At 32.5% G+C, this 17,339-nt stretch overlaps 1 protein-coding gene across 1 annotated transcript; it reads right to left on the bottom strand.

Moving 5' to 3' along the window:
* Nucleotides 1–125: 125 nt before the first annotated feature.
* HK2 (histidine kinase 2) lies at nt 126–10,028 on the bottom strand. Its single transcript, XM_028085712.2, has 14 exons — nt 9,049–10,028; nt 8,343–8,615; nt 7,207–7,665; nt 5,675–5,950; nt 4,980–5,149; nt 4,640–4,852; nt 4,369–4,555; nt 4,099–4,150; nt 3,789–4,012; nt 3,595–3,693; nt 2,427–3,082; nt 1,442–1,939; nt 657–1,139; nt 126–498 (listed from the first exon to the last, which is right to left on the bottom strand). Exons 1-13 carry the CDS (start codon nt 9,358–9,360, stop codon nt 887–889), a joined length of 3,672 nt encoding a protein of 1,223 aa, XP_027941513.1. The 5' UTR covers nt 9,361–10,028; the 3' UTR covers nt 126–498; nt 657–886.
* Between the last annotated feature and the right edge of the window lie 7,311 nt (nt 10,029–17,339).

The following is a 17,339-nucleotide window of genomic DNA, read 5'->3' as shown; positions in this document are numbered from 1 at the left end:
AAAAAAAAGTCTTAGTTCGTTAGTGGTCCTCATGTTCTGCTGTCTCATCTACCAAACCAGTAGCCTTACTTGTTGCTCAACATTCAACTTTAATGAATTGAACATTTATTAGCCTTCACAGAGCATTTATGTGGAAAGAAACAGTTACAACTCAGTGACAAGTTGAAATTTCCGTAGTCACAAAATATTGATATTGTTACATATGCCATTCTACCGGTGTCATGTAATAATAACTTTCCTTTACAAGTTACTTACAAAATTCTGAGGGTTCAAAGATCTTTCACCCTTTTTTTCATCTTGGCCACAAAAATTGAATCAATGATGTCGTTACTGTAACATTTTATCTTAATCTAATTGCTCTGGATAAATATACACAAAGAATAATCAGAGATGAGAGGCAGGAACCAAAAACAGGTTATATACACCAATGCAATTATGCCTTCTGTTGATCTCCTGGGCTGCAATAAGTGATAACATCTTGAACTTGAACTCAGCATCCTGAAAAAAATGAAAAAAGGAACAAAATTTATTAATGGGTGTATAGTCTTACAAGTAAAATCCTCACCATGGCTCAAGATAAGTGAATTTCACTGGAAATTTATGCATCATTACTAAGTAAATGAAAGGAACTCCAGGGATGAGAACATGGTACTTACTATCAGTAAACAATACCATAGCTGAGATCCATTATGCAGAATTGAAAGCTTTGATGCTGGCTGGGGCATGTCCAACCATTACAATATCTGAACATAACTAGCCAGAATTAATCCACCCGCTAGCTCTTTTAATGGAAAACTGACATTTGACATGTTGCATGAGGTTGGTCAACACTTGTCAGCAGGTATCTGAACTACTAATCAATCATTTTTAACCTAGACACTCCACACTATGAATCTGGTTGGAAGAATCGTGTCATTGCCATATAAAGCTGCTCTTCTTCAAATGGCTTTGTCACGTAGTCATCCATTCCGCAGTTTCTGCACTCTTCATTTGAACTTTGAGTTGCATCTGCTGTCATTGCTAGTACTGGAATGTGCCAATAAGATATGTTTCCATACATCTCTGCAGATGATTGCTCACATGCAAGTTCCTCATTTACCTCTCTCTCCATTCTGCGGATTTCCCTTGTTGCTTCAAAACTGTACCATTTAAAATACAGAGAAATACTTTTAAATTATATCTTAGTAGACCTTTTGCAGGTAAGCGAAACAGTCATGAAGCCCAGGAAAAAGAAGTTACGGTTAAAATATTCTAGGTAGCAGGTTCTTTAGCAAAAGAAAATAAATGTAGGAGTATGAATTTTGGCACCAGTTCTATTAATTATTATCTACTTACTAGACCAGCCATTGCTCCTAATTTCTATTCTTATAGGTGACAACGGTGTCTTCATTTGAAATCAAAATTCAGAAACTTGAAAAATAGGAATAAGAAGATTAATTACCCATCCATTTCTGGCATTTGGAGATCCATGAAACAAGCATCAAAATTATGTGGCACTTTAAGCACCTTTAGAGCAGCCATGCCACTCTCCACAGAAGTAACTTTTGCGCCATATTTCTGTAGAAAGCCTTTTGCAACTCTTCTGTTCACTGCATTATCATCAACCACCAAAATTTGTTTGTTCATTAATAAACTCCCAAGTTTGGATACTTTCTTCCTATGTACTTGATTTTTTTCAGCACCAAGGGACTCTCTGTAAGAGTGAACCAAAGAACTAAGCCAAAGAGGCTTCATCAGTACATCATCTATGATACCAACCGACTTTAGCTCATCATGTTCGTCGGTTTGAGGGTGGGTGTCCAGGAGAAAAATCTTCGGTAAGTCTATTGGATCCCTTTTGATGCCATTCTGTCTAAGCTTCTTGATTTTGCATAAGATAAGACATTCTTTGTCCCAAGCATCCTTGTCTATCAAAATCATGGCCAACTGGCCTGACATACTGAAGAAAAAGCAAAAGTAGTAATTTAGTACTGAGGAAATGTGTATTATCTTAATAATGATAGAATTTATCAAACTGATTCAGAACAACCAATTAGTCCAATTTATTAATACAAAAACTAAGTTTTCCCCAGAACACCAGCACCTTAAACCTTTTCAAGATCAACAACATTCATATTTCACGTGAAAGTAAGCACCGAGGATCATCAAGTCAGTCTGGGAAAAAACTTATTGTGAATGTCACCTATGCTTTTTTCTTATTCAATTTCCCATAAAGCAGGTGATACTGATTTTTTATATTCTAAAATCCTCTGTTTCCATTGTAAATGACTAGTACATGTGAATTATTCTGAAGTCTAACAAGATACATTTAAGTTAAGAACAATATTTACACCTATATTTTTCAGTTACTGCTCTTATGCTATTGCAGAATGTGAAAACATAAATAGGAAAGTTTATACTTTTAGACTGCCAAAATGGTAAATTACCTCATGTCGCAAGTACTAGATAGACAAGAGCATTGAGAATTCAGACTATTAGTTATATCCACAGACATTCCCAATCTCTGCAGATGATATCTTGTGACCTCAGCTCGGATTTTTCTTCTGTCTACCACTAATGCTCTCAATCCTTGGAACTCTGAACCAAAACTGTTATTATGCCACATTGCATCCAGAGAAATGCTTTCTCCTTTTCTGAAAGTTCCAGTAAAGGAAAATGTACTTCCAATTCCAGGCTCACTTACAAATCCAATTTCTCCTCCCATGAGGTCAACTAGGCACTTACTAATGCTCAGTCCTATTCCAGTTCCACCATACGTTCGGGAGGGGGAACTATCAGCCTGCATAAAAGGCGTGAATATGCGGCTTTGTGCATCTGTAGGAATTCCTGTACCTGTGTCTTCAACTATTACTAATAATTGAATAATATCAGGATCATCTACTCTACTTAACTTTTCAAAATTTGCCCAACTTTTCCATTTGTTGCATACAGGAAACCCACTTAATGTATCATATGTTCTGTTTGATACATCTTGATTGATGTTTATGCCTTCACTCAGCACTGGATCCATAACATGAAGTGGATTCTTCACTTCATTTGCCAGATGAACAGAGACAAACACATGTCCTTTATCATGATTGAACTGAAACGCACCAAGTAAACTAATTAAGACAGATTATAAATAAGCAATAAGAATAAGATCCACTAATTTAATATGAAATTCGAAAGGATTGTTTCAAAGTCTAAATAGAAGAGAAAAACATATAAATTCTTTAAATTGATTATGTATTATTACAATGTCCTACCACGGGCACGGATCACTTGCTAGTGAAAGTAAAAAAAAAAAAAATATTAAAGACAAAAAAGGTGATACTGTAAAGAAATAGTGAATAAAGATCAATATCACCAGGATTATGGATGAATTTGCTTATTAACTCAGCTTTGATGTCTTAAAATCAATCAGAAAAGGGCACGCACACTTTCAAAAGGACAAGATCAAAAGCTGAGGGATTAATTGATAAGGTGGGTTACAATGCCAAGTATGCTTCAAAGGGAGAAAATGCAGCAGCGCCTAAAATTATGAGATGTTTCCAGCATTACAATATATGTGAAGAATAATAAATCACAAAAAATACAGCATTAAATACAGCAAACCTTGACTGAATTGCTGACAAGATTTGTAATTACTTGCCGGAATCGTTTAGGATCACCAATTACAACTTGCGGTACTTGATTGGATGCATAAACAGCCAGCTGGAGTCAACAAAAAGTATAGAGAACAAAGTTCAAGTGAGACTTAATGTAAAACTGAGGTACAAAACTAAGGTAGCTGAAAGATAGTATCTCACCTCTACTCCTTTAGATTTTTCAGAGAAAGGAGATAAAACTTCATCCAGAATAGCACGTGGGTCAAGAGCTACAGCTTCAAGTTCAAGCTTTCCAGCCTCAATCTTAGCCTGATCAAGAACCTCATTTATGACTGATATGAGATCTTTACCACTATCATGTGCAGTTTGAGCATAATCCATCTGTTTTTTGTCAAGCTCGGTGTCCATCAACATTTGCAGCATGCCTAGAAATGATTTTAAATGGCTGATAATTATCACCATGTATTGACAGGTTGGGATTATCTATTAAAACATCAAGACTTTCACTTACCTAAAACACCGTTCATTGGAGTCCTTATCTCATGTGAAACTGTAGCAAGAAACTACAAAAAGGGAAAGCAATCCTCAGAGGTGAAGTCCAAATATTAATTTTAATTAAGTAAAAGAATGTACACACACTATCAGAAATAATTCTGATGTTGAATGATGATAATCATGATGCAATAAACACCATAATTGTGAGCAAGAATTCCGATACTCTTGCCACCAGGCTAACAATTAATCTGCATATCACGGTATAAACCCCATAAATATATCATACCTGGGATTTTGCCACATCTGCAGCCTCAGCACGGCTTTTCAGCTCACTCATTACACGATAGCCATCCTCAACTTTTATTATTCTATTTATTGCTGCATAAAAGATATGACCCACCAGCAAAGTAATAACAAACACCCCCCCTGATGCATTGATTGCTGTCCAAGGTAGTGGAGGCCTCTGCTTGAACCTGCAAAAGCAAAGGAAATGGAAATGCACTGATGATATTTCAATTCTTTGAACATTACACAATTATTATAGTGTGAAAGCAAACCTGCAGTGCATCTCATGTTTTCGGAGCGGATCCCCAAAATCTAGGCTGCTTATGTGTAGTAGGCCAGTGTCAGTAACATCAGTACCATACATTGTGATAGGTGCAGATGCATCAGTTGTGTCATAAACATTTACAACAATGGTTTGCTTGCTGGCAAGTTGATGCAGAAGTTTGTCCACCAATGATGGAACATCATAAGATGCACCCAGATACCTGCATATTAATAGGTACCAATACACACATTAACACTTTTGTGATTCTCTTATGGGGGGAGGTATATCAGAGCACACATGAAATGCATATTAACCAATAGACAGTTAGCTGTAGCCTGTAGGATTACCCCACAGTTGCTTCAATACGTTGCTCTGGTGTAGCATCTAAAGGAAGATTAGTGTTATAGACCGCAAATGTAAGTACAACACCCAAGTGATTGGACTTTAGTAGTTTAAAAGGGGATGTCAGAACGCCCTTTCCAGATGCCCTTGCTCGCAAAATATTCTCGCGGTCCTCCTGTGTAACAATGCGGCAAAAATATTTTCTTTTAGACAGCCAGATAAATTTAACAAATAATTCTATAGATGATAACTCCTAGTCTTGTTTCTTCTTAGTCTATCACCGTTATGACAGTGAATAAACTGATTAAGCATGAAAAATATGCCACTGGTCAGAGTTGATTTTCTTGAAAAACAGGAGATGCGAGGTGTTCAAAAGTAAAACTCTTGTATTAGGTAGATTCTGTTTATGCCACATTTAACTTTGACTGTTCAAAGTAAATTTTGTAAGACACGCTATTAAGTGATCTCCAGATCGAGTATTCAATTCCATGTACACATAACTTTAAGCATCTAATGCTACTACCTTCCATAAAGAAAACACAAAGACAAAAGTCTTTCTAACTGATGACTTCACAACTTAGTTTTCTCAAGCTTGTGCAGAATAGATGAGTTTACATTTGCAGTTTTTAAGCCATTGTCTTACAATTTGCTAAGAAAAAGTAAATCATGTTAGAATGACAGCAAGCTAAGCAGAACACACCTTCCCCGACATCATGTCAATAGATACAATATGGGAAACCGTTTCTTGAGCAAATATCACTGGTGCATATTCATCTTGAATGGGTGCTGGATCCAAATTTCCAGGAATACAATCTTGGACTAATGCCTCATTCTCTGTTTCCATTTTCTTAATTGTCCACCCATGGTACCTCTCAAAATGCATCCTATCAGAATGAAGAACTTTCAAAGCATAAGCAACACCACTAGTAAGTGGTCTTTCAAATGCTGTACTCTCTGTATATTCTCCAAAAATTTTCTGCAGTGAAACAGAAGCTTCAGTGTTATTTTTCCTTACTTTTTCTCTTTTCTTTTGTTGTTTTCACTCAAGATGGATAGTATTACAACATGAACAGCATGGGAAGGATCATAAATATAACATGAACACTATGCAACATTCACCATATTGAAACCATAAAAGTCTAGCACACTCATTCTCTATGTTAACAACATCAGAATTTGAGTAAAAATAGGAACCCAGTTTAAACCTCAAACTTTCTTCTTCTTTTTTTGTAAAATTAGCAGATACTTAAAGGAAATATATGAAGTTGTTAAGATGTCCCACATTAGATTGAAATATGGTCAAAATACTCCTTGTCCTACAGCCATAAGTGCAACCCCCACTTTGAGCTAACTTTTAGAGTTAAGTTAGGCCCAGCCATTTCCACTATGATTTCAAAGCCTATTCAATCTTGACAATAGGCCACCTGATAAATGTCTCCTTAAAAGTTAAAAGCCTCACTCGTTGTCATCTAGTCCTGGGTATGAGGGTATGCATATTATTATGCTCCACATTGGCTAAAAAATAAGACCAACCAAATTATCCCTTACAAGACTTGGACAATTCTCTCCTCCTCCCTCGAGCTAGCTTTTGGTGTTGAGTTAGACTTGACTAATAAAAATCTATAGCAATGACAACGTAAAAGTACCAAAATTAATTTGTTTGATACCATTATTGACATTCTCCTTTGAGATTTAGCTTTTGCAACAACACTACCAATAATGCAATGAAAGAAATGGAGAAGTCTGAAATTTTATTTTAGGCTAGTTGTGGAGAAAAAAGAATCATAAAGTAACAGATTAACCTCATTGTCTGTACTTCTCAACAGCTTAAGTGTCACAAATTACAGATCAATGGCTCAACCTGAACTCCATTTTTTTCAATATTATCATCTTTTTTCAGTATCCCACCTTTTCCCATTACTCTTGCTCATTTTATTTTATTTTATATTTATGCAGTTGTTACTACATGAAAGTGAGCAACCACACCTTTCCCCTAGTTTTACAGATGAAATTTAGAATCATATTTTGCTCTCCTTAGCAAACAAATAAAAACCAAAAAAAAAAAAAAAAAACTTATATTCTGTCTACCATGAAGCCACACAAATATGACACTTAGATTCACATAAGATACACTAAGCGAAAACATATATAACTCATGAAAAACATCAGTCATTGATCATGCCATGAGTAAGTCTGCATAAGATGATGAAGTGGGAAAATTGAGTACAATACCTGGTCAATTGCAGAAGGATGTTTACCATGGTGAAATGTGGATACAAGGATAGCCAGAGCATGAACATGGTTCATGCTCACATTAAACTGATCTTGCAGCATTCGGGCTCTCTCATCACACATATTGGTTAGCATTTCTTCTCTTCTCTGCATGATGTCATTATTTAGGTGCCAAAATAACCAAAAGGACCCAATTATTCCAAGTGACACAAATACAACAAGTAATTTTTTCCTCCACCTCCCAGCACCCCTTGATGGACCCCGTGGAAAATGCTTCAGCCGCTTTTGTTGTGGAGCTGGATGCCCCTGAACCATCTTCTGCTTTTGACTCCTCCGTAGTAAACAGAAGTAGGATATTATAATTCCAGTGAGGACCCACCAGAATCCTTTAGTTAAATTAGATGAACTCACATGACCCCAAATTGCAGATACCCTCATTTCCCACGGTTGCACAATGTTCTGCAAAGCCAACATGAAATAGCAAATTAATTATTTAATAGAAGTACATGTTTCAAATAAACATGCAAGGAGTGCACGTTTTAATAGTCACAGCACGAGCTTAGAAGCAGAGTCTGTGGTATAAATGACAACATGGAAAAGGCAATATTTGCAGCAACTAACCCAAAATCCACTATTTTTCCATCAACATGACTATAATGTTAGGTTGTAGGTTGAATGATTTGAAATGCTAGACTATCACTGGTAATGCCCTGTCTTTTAGACACCAAGACAAGATTTATTACGGCATAGCCAAACTAAAAAGAATGCCATGATTCTGAATAGGCAATTTAAGGGAATCTATTGATTACATTCAAGTGCATTCAAAATGGTACCACTGTAGAATAAGATGATGCATTATTAGTAGTTGCATTTCTCACCTAGCTAGCTTCCACAAACTCACCATTCTTACAGAAAAGGATAGCTAGGAATTCTAAAGTCCGTCACTATGCCCTTTTATCTCCATTCAATCAACAACCATATTATGCCTCCCTAGGATAGGTTAAGCAGTGGGGAAAGGAATTGTAAGCTAGACTATAATTCTTAGATACTAACACTTTTTTAGGAGAACTAACAATTCAAATTATTGACCTATTGGGGAAAACAAATACAAGTTTTAGCTTTGATAAAGATTCTACCTTTCCACGGAAGAAATAACTAACCAAATCAGTCGAAAGTGAAGTGCCCGAGGACAATGATACATAATTTTTGAATGGGAATGATAATTCAATCCTTGCCTGGACATAATCATTGAGAATTGGACATTGCTCTATAGGTTCTACAGTGTCCGCTACACTAAGATGCTCCGTTCTTAACTCCTGATTCTCTGGACACATTAACTGTGGAGTGCTGACCATGCCGCTACTTAACAGCATCCGAAGTCTTCTTTCATCAATACAGTTGAATAAAATCTGCATTATAGACAGGTAAGATGGAGAATAAGGAGCATCACTTTGTTTAATGTTCACATTCATATCAGCAACAACTACTGTTTTGTTTCAATTATCTACGAAGAGGGTATCCGTCACTTTTAGAAATCAACCGGTTCTACAACAAAAAGTGATGCTAGAAAAACCTTGTACAGAAAAGAATCAGAAGAGGATAGTTTATACCCTTTCATTAAGAGAATCTCTTGGTTTCCATTGTTTAACATCTTCCACTCAGCTCAAATATACAACCCAACAAGAAGTTGTTTGTTTAACGAAATTAACGCTCAACAGAAAGAGCAGTTAGTAATAGAAGAAGTCAAATAGTTAAAGTTTCTGAGCAAAAGTACACAATTATCCTTCACGACCACAATAGATGAAGCTAGAAATTGAAAGAAAGGAGGAGAGTGTAGTTCACCTGATCTGATCCAGGGAACAAGGAGGCCAAAGCATAAATCTGTTCCCTACTAACATTGTACCGCTGTAGCAAGATTCCTGCTCTCTTCTCACAAATTGCTTCATTCTCCTTGTTCACCAAATAGTTAGTATTGAAACTCAAGATGAACCAAACACTCCCCATGGCAACAAAGCCAAAGAACCAAATGAGGAAGGGTTTTCTCCTACATGTCCTGGGAGAACTAGACCCATGCAGAGGCTCATTCACCTTCCAAGACTTCATATTCGATTGTAATCTACCATTCGAAGCAGGAGGCTTTCGATTCACAGACATACTTGCCAAATTCACCAAAGTAATAGTCTTGAGGATTCCAGGCAAGCCCGAGCTTGAACAGAAGATTCAAAAAACTGAAGCACCAAGCACCCCACCATGAATCTTCAACTGCAAAGCAAAATTGAAGCAAACCCCAAAATTTCTCTCACCAGTCCACCCCTCAGGGCGCATAAAGTTTGGTACTTTAAGCTATTTCCACCAGGCAAAAGAGAAAAGTTGCACAAAACCCAGTTGGTATATCTCAAGAAAGGAGCTCCACTATGCTTGAACTGGAGTGGTCCAACCAAAAAGTTTGTTTTTTTGTGGATATCCGTGAAGGTTGAAGTTGAAGAGATAACAATAAGAAGAGGTGGGAGAGGAGCATGGGGTAATTATCACACCAAATCAAACCCACTGAGAGGAATTGTGAATGAGATGGGAAAATTTGTTCTTTTTCTATAACAGGTTGTTTCTGCCTCACTGACCTCTGAACACCCAAAAGAAACATCAAGAGTGGAACAATATCACACACTGACCATCATCTTCTTGCAAATTTGCTGATATAACCCATTTTGTTTTTCAGAAAACGTTGGGTGTCCCCCTCTCTCTTTCTCTCTCCCTCTGTCAATCTCTCTCTCCAGTTTGGTGTGCAGCATTAGCTAATTGAGGATGGATCATGATTATCTCATCATCTGGTGGGGGAGGTTTAACCAAAAGCAAACAAAAACCATGATTAAAAATAAAATTTTTAAAAGGAGCAAAAAAAAAAACCAGAATTTTTAAGCATCAATTATTACTGTTCATTTTTTTTAGCTCTGCCATAATTGAATCTAGGGGTCTTCATTTAATTAACAATTCTCTTTTAATTTTAACTTGTATTTGGTGTTTTTTGCTTTTGCAAGAGTTGAAAATGACCGCACCCTCCAGTGTTTAAAGAGGGAGTACTCCAACTGTGCACTGCAGAATACGGATTTAAGTGCCAGAAAAGATAAAGAGAGTCAGAAGAAAAAAAAAAAAAAAAAGATGTGAGAAGAAATGGTTCTGGTGAAACGGTGAGAGCAAGAGAGAGAGAGGGAATAAGAATTTGAAAGATAGAGAGAGAAAAAAATTTTCATTTTTTCCAAAAGGGTAAAAATGTCAATGCAGGTAGCTCATTGTCCCGTTCCCAGTTCCATCAGAAGTGGAAAGTAACACTGTAATATTGTGTTGAGAATGTACTGGAAGAAGAACAATGGGCAATTATTCAGAGGAGTGTATGCTAACGTGCGCATGGTGCGAAAAGATTCTGGAATCAATGGTTTTTGAGAAAATTATATAGGTTTGATGAGGGGCATATAGGTGTAATGGGGGCATCAAAGAAAATGAATGTCTGCTATATACCTCACCCACCAATATATAATAATAATAATAATAATAATAATAATAAAAAAGGTTAGAATCAACCCACCAATAGTACTAAACAAAACCCCATTTACATTAAAAAAACTACAATCAAAACCATAATTGGTTTGACCATCATTGCATGCTTAATATTATATTAACTCATTCTATTTTATCATCTTAATGCAGTTTAGATCTGTGATCAATTTCTTGCCTTCAGAGTTAATCATCATTGTGGGATATGGAAGTAGGGTTATGCTATTAATTAATCATGATTTATGATTAGTAACATATATTTTCTTTAGTTTTCAAGTGGAGCCCACTTTTTTTTTTTTTTGAGTTTAGCTATGTTTGTGATATTTGTCATTTCTGCCAAAAATAGTAACTACCAACACTGTTTCACATACACCCACATAATTGTTCTTAATGTCATGCCACTTTTTTCTTTCTTCAAGTGCTTAACACAACATTACACAAACTTTAGGTTAATTGTTAATGATGTTAGAAGAACTTGTCATGCATTATTAAGTTTCAAAGTTAAGAATGTTTTTTTCAATTTTAAGATTAAATATGTTTTTAATTTTTACTTTGATACAACATTAAAATTTGTGTCTACCTCAAATTTTGATATATTTTAGTTTTCAAATTTTAAAGTAAAAATGTATAATCCTTATAATTCAACTGTCTTAATTTTTTTTACATGACAAATGCATTTTAAGATGATGTTTAAACTATTTTATAATGTTTGATATATTTTGACTTAAATGTCAATATGCACAGTTTTACACATCTACAAAATTAATATTTTATATTTGAATTAAATATGTTTTTGATTCCTTAATTTTTAGTAATTTTGGAATTAGTCAATTTTGAAACTTTAAACCAATTTAGTCTTTCATTTTTCAAAATACCTGGATTTAGTCATTTTAATCAAATTTTGTTGGGTTTATTTGATGTTTCGTACGCATTTTAAGATTGTATTTGAGTTGTTTATACTATTTGACACATGTTTGCTTTAATGTTAAGTCAAATAGGGTTATGAAACGTGTTTAAAATGTCAAATAAACTTATCAAAATTTGATTAAAAGGACTAAATGCACGTATTTCGGAAAATAAATGACTAAATTGATCTAAAATTTCGAAATAAATTAATTTTAAAATTCACTACAAGTTAAGGAACAAACACATATTTAATCATTTCTATTTATGTATCTATTTATTTTTAAAAGTTAAAAGTAAGCCTTAATCTTTACTATTTGTTATAAAAACTTGGATTATAAAAAGAAAATTTTCTGAGAAACAAACAGCATAGTCGTCTTTTCAGAGATATACGTGTTCTGTATGATAAATGATAGGAAACAAAATTCCGTATTATAAAAGCAGGTGAGTTTGATTTGGTGATATAACAATATATATTGGAATATGATGATGTAAGCTGAACTAGCTGTGGTTCCTATTGGCACCATTACTTTGTTTTTTTATGAGGAGTGTTCATAATTGGCAATTTGGTTTCGCACCATTACCTTTTTTTTTTGGTAGCTCTTCATATATGGTTGGCAATTTGGCACCATTAACTTCAAGTACGTTTATGAAGTAAAATCATCAAATATCTATACTCACAATAATAAAATATCATATTTTTCAAGGGTGTCGTCATTATAATTGTTGTTATTACATAAACAAATCATCTTTGCTCAAATATAAGTTTACATCTTGCTTGAGGTAACTAGTGGTTTTATAGTTTACTAGAAAAAAATATTTCTTTTTAATTAAATTTTCTTAAATTTGTTTAATGTTTTAAACATGTATTTTAATTAACATTAAAGTAAAAATATGCAAAAGAATATAAATAACTCAAATGTTATTATGAAACGCGTTTCAAATGTCAAATAAGTTTAATAAAATTTGGTTGAAAAAATTAAATTCACGAATTTTTAAAGTTGAAAGACTGAATTAGATCAAAGTTTCGAAAAAAGATTACGTCAGATAAATTTAATAAAGTTTGGTCAAAAAGTCTAAATTCACGGATTTTTTAAATTAAAAGAGTAAATTAGGTCAAAGTTTCGAAGAGGAAGTAATTTCAATTTTCACCAAAAATTAAAAAGTAAAAAATATATTTAATTATGGAAGAAAAATAAATTTATGAGATTTAGAAAGAGAAGAGATGAGAGGGTGAAAAAGAAAGCGACTAAGCAAAAAAGAATTAATGGAATGATCAAAGGAAGACTTAGATGGTTTAAACTTGTAGGGCCATGCTTCATTGTAATCCACTTGGGCATAATGGCATTGGAAGCTTTGTTACTTTCCCTTTCCAACTTTTCTTTTCACTTCTTGCCATGGAAACTAGTTCTTTATTTTATTTATTTTATTTATTTTTATTGATTTATTGATGTTTTTGGAGCTAAGTACTATGTTCATGTGGGAAGTGCATCACTGTATGGGGCACATCAAGTAACTATGTGTAGCTTCAATAATTACAAAATCCAGTTGGCCATAGACCCACCACAATGCCTATTATTCTCCCTACCAACATTTCTCAAAACAATAATATTCATTTTTTTTTCTTCTTAACCTATTCATTTTACCTTAATTAATCTATTTTATTTCTTTCATTTCTCTTTCTTCCTACAATATTACTATTTCCACAAACATGTTCTTCGTGGTCTTTTTTTTTTTAAATTACTCAACACCAACAACATGGAACTGTTTTCAAACGGCTTAGATTGTTTAATACAATTTCCTTGCATGGTTGTACACCAATTGTTTTTTCTTTATCGTTTCTTGGTTTTCAATGTAAGAGGAACAACTATGTATGGATTTTTTATGTTCTATTTATGTATAAGAAAAAAAATGAGATGGGATGTGTTGGTTTCAGAAAACTTTGACATTTTACTTTTTCACGTTTCTCTTCCATGATTGAAGTTTGAAAGTCTTGAAAATAGTTCAAGTGTGAGTTAAAATTTTACATTAGATAGAATAGACAAAGTTAAACACTATATAACAATAAAGACTCATAACACAATCGTCTTAACATTTTAACGTAAAAATAGTATCAAATGCGTGTAATACAAATATCAATATAAATATATATATATATATATATATCCCACAAAATCTTTTTGAATTTATAGATTTTTTTTTATGTAAATAAAATGCTTTTAAAATTCCCAATTAAATAGACCTGTTTTTAAAATAATTTTTGTAAGTTACAAGTACTTGCAAATACTAACTGCTGCCTAATAGCTGAGTAGGATTTCTTGAAATTTTCTCAATCTTCGATGAATACAATGTTTTTTTAGCATAAAAAAAAATATTATACTTTATTTTTAAGAGAAATTATTCTATGGACCACCTTGTGCACTGCATATTTTACTTATTAATTATTATTAGATTATTTGATGCTTACTTGGTTAATAAGTCCCATGTGACATTATATTATTTTTCGTCCCTTTCACCCTTTACACTTTCATTGCCACAAACATCACTCTTTGCCATGTAACTCCTTTGAAACATGGCATGTGTGACAAAATAAAATTGGCATTTTATATATATTATTGTTTTTTTCAATCTCATTATGTCCTATAAAATACAACTTAATTTTTTATGTAATCTCTAATGACAAATCTTACTTTAGAAATCGTAGTAGTTTTTCTATTGTCAATTTGATTTTTATTTGTTTAAAAAAATATTAATTGAATAAGTTTGAATTATTTAAAAATTAAAATTAAAAATATTGATATTGATTTTTTTTTTTATGAATAAATGTAATGATAAAAAAATAGAAACTTTAATTCCCACTATTAATTAAAAGATACAAACCCTATAAATTTCGTCATTATTATTATTAAAACATTCTCAAATATATTCCACCAAATTCACTTGAAGGTGTTGATGGATACTTTTTGTATGTATGTAATGTTTGTCCATATGTAAATAAAATAGGGAGGAACACATGAACAGTATATATGAATCTCTTCATAATACCCAAACATAATCAATAATTAATTGCATTTTGTTATTCATTTAGCTATTTTGTTCACCATATTATATATACCAATTACATAATATAATGTAATATTTTATTTTTCGGATTCCTTAGAGTTTTTCTAAACAAAATCTTATTTCATGTTATAAACTTCGAGTCTATCTTAGCGTAAAAGCTTATATTTAAGATGTCTAAATAAAGATCTTATACAAAAAGGTACTATAATGTGTCTAGACATCATAACTCTCTTTTTTATTCTTGTTTTTGACCTAATAATCGAAAATCAACATTGAAACGTTTGGTTCATTTTTCATAATCAAATTACTGGTGTAGATTATAGTTTTTGCATTAAATATTTTGAAATTTTCGATTCAACGAAACAAGGACAACAACAAAATTCGAAAAAAAAAAACAAGATACAAAAACATAGGAGGGTCCAATTTTTTAGAAGGGTTGGATGAAAAAGGCCAAAAGCAAATTGCGAAGCATCCGAACTCAAATTTGGAAAAAGTGTTATTGAAGGTTCAGAAATGAAGTGGCATATAAGGAAGATGGTGACGTTGTGTTAAATGCAAAGGAAACATGAATCAGAACCGGAGAAAGGTCGTTGCACATATATGTTTTAGAGAGGAAATGAATTATATTAAACAAAAAATAATAATATATATATATATAGTAATTTCATAATTTACAAAATAATCTATTAAATCATTAAATTAGAAGCAAAATATGGTTTAATTGTTGTAAGAATTTTTTGATGGCAAAGAGAAATTTAACATCAATGGGTAGTGAATAAGTCCATATATAAGATATTAGCAAATCACTTTCGACTTAAAACATTAAGACAATGTATTTATAGTTCATTTATATTTAGAGATGTCAAAATAGATTTCAAAATGTGAGTCAATCAGGCTCACTATAGGTTCGAGTATGGTTGGGTTAAAAAAATTTAGTTTTTTAAAAAGTGGATTGAATTATATCCGACTTACTTAATCCACGGATTAAACGGGTTTGAGTTGGGTTGAAGATGAGTTAACCCACTAACATTGCTTTATAATTTTTTTTGTTATAATTATTTACTACTTATAATTATAAGGTTCACAATTTCATCGTATTTTTAAATGTTATAATACTGTTCAATAATATTTGATTAGTTTGAATGTTTAAGTAATTTGTTTGTCAAGTTATATAAGTTGATACTTTAATATTTAATTATTATCTTTATAATAATATTTCGAGAATTAAGTGAACACTTACTATTTATAAAAAATAAATTAAGTCAATTCACTTTCATTGTAATGCCATAAATATATGAAATAAATTGAAAAAAAAAAAATCGTAAGTGAGTCAATGCACTAACTCACCAACCCGTGATGGGTTTGGTCGAGTTGCAAAATTTCTGACTCACCAACAAATGAGTTGGATTAAGTTATCTTTTTTTAGCTCAACCCATGATAGGCCAACTGGAAGGATAGAACCATTTAAATCTACTTTAAATCATACCCATGTGGGATTTTTTCAAGAGAGACAACAAGAGATTCAACATTAATAAATCATAAACAAATCTATATAAAATATTATACTACAGTTTTTAACTCAAAATCTTAAAACAATAAATTTATAGATCATTCTACTTGTATATATTTGTTATCTTCTCATTTTTATTCGATATAAAACTTCAACTCACTTGAATTTTTAATAATTGCATATATATATATATATATATATATATATATATATATATATATATATATATATATTTATAAAGCTAATAAGTCAATCCTACTTTCTCTTAAATACATATTTTTCTTAAAGAACACAAACCCAGTAAACTTGATTATTTTTTTACGTTTTCATATAAAAACCCTAATATCCAAATCTCCGCCATTCATACAATCTTCTTCTTTCTTCTTGCATATTACAAGTTTTAGAAGCAAAGAAAACCTAGGTGAGAATGTGAAAAACACAGAGTAGAGAGAGAGAGAAAGAGAATTGGAGAAGATAACTAACTACGTAGGGTAACATCAGAGGTTTGATGGAACACAGGTACCAAACAAACATAAAGAAGTGATCCTTGAGCCAACAACATGTGTAGTCTGCCTCGGATGCACAATAACTGCTCCTTTCCTTTCAATTTCAACGTAACAAAAAAGGTATTCCTATATTACTATTATCACTGTTCCTACTTTCCCCTATGCCCTATTTTTTCCTACTATGCACCTACCTATACCTATTCTACTTCCTGTTAGACCTACACAATTATCACTATAAAATAACATCATAATTAATATTTATTAACCAAAACTCTAATCATCTCTCATATTATTCTCCTACTAATATATTCAAAAATATAAAATATTACTATAACAAAAATGACTTTGGATAACATTAAACGAGACCACAAGTATAAAAATATGGTTTAAACACAGTAAAGGTAACATATTTTTAGACTTGACTTAAAAACTATCTTAAGCAACATTTATCGTGTCCAAAGTATGGGCTAATCCATAAAAATGTGGTCTAAAATATACTAAAAATTAAAGCTTTTAGATTAGAAATATTCTCTCCCTCATTTTTTTACTAAAATGCAAAACTTAGTTCAAAAAACGAAAAATTTTAATTTCTTCCCTTCCTT

This window comes from Vigna unguiculata, chromosome 8 (genome assembly GCF_037176805.1).
Source record: "Vigna unguiculata cultivar grain cowpea cultivar isolate G323 ecotype 2 chromosome 8, ASM3717680v1, whole genome shotgun sequence".
NCBI lineage: Eukaryota > Viridiplantae > Streptophyta > Magnoliopsida > Fabales > Fabaceae > Vigna > Vigna unguiculata.
The sequence above is the reverse complement of the archived record's forward strand: the minus strand, read 5'-3'. Positions and strand labels throughout refer to the sequence as shown.

Bases quoted from the DNA above. Each gene is read 5' to 3' on its own strand.
- HK2 (XM_028085712.2), bottom strand. From the start codon at position 9,360: ATGTCTGTGAATCGAAAGCCTCCTGCTTCGAATGGTAGATTACAATCG. The intron at 7,666-8,342 runs GTAGAATCTTTA...TTGGCTTTGCAG, and splicing joins GTTATTTCTTCCGTGGAAAG to AACATTGTGCAACCGTGGGA. The intron at 5,951-7,206 runs GTATTGTACTCA...GTTTCACTGCAG, and splicing joins ATCCTTCTGCAATTGACCAG to AAAATTTTTGGAGAATATAC.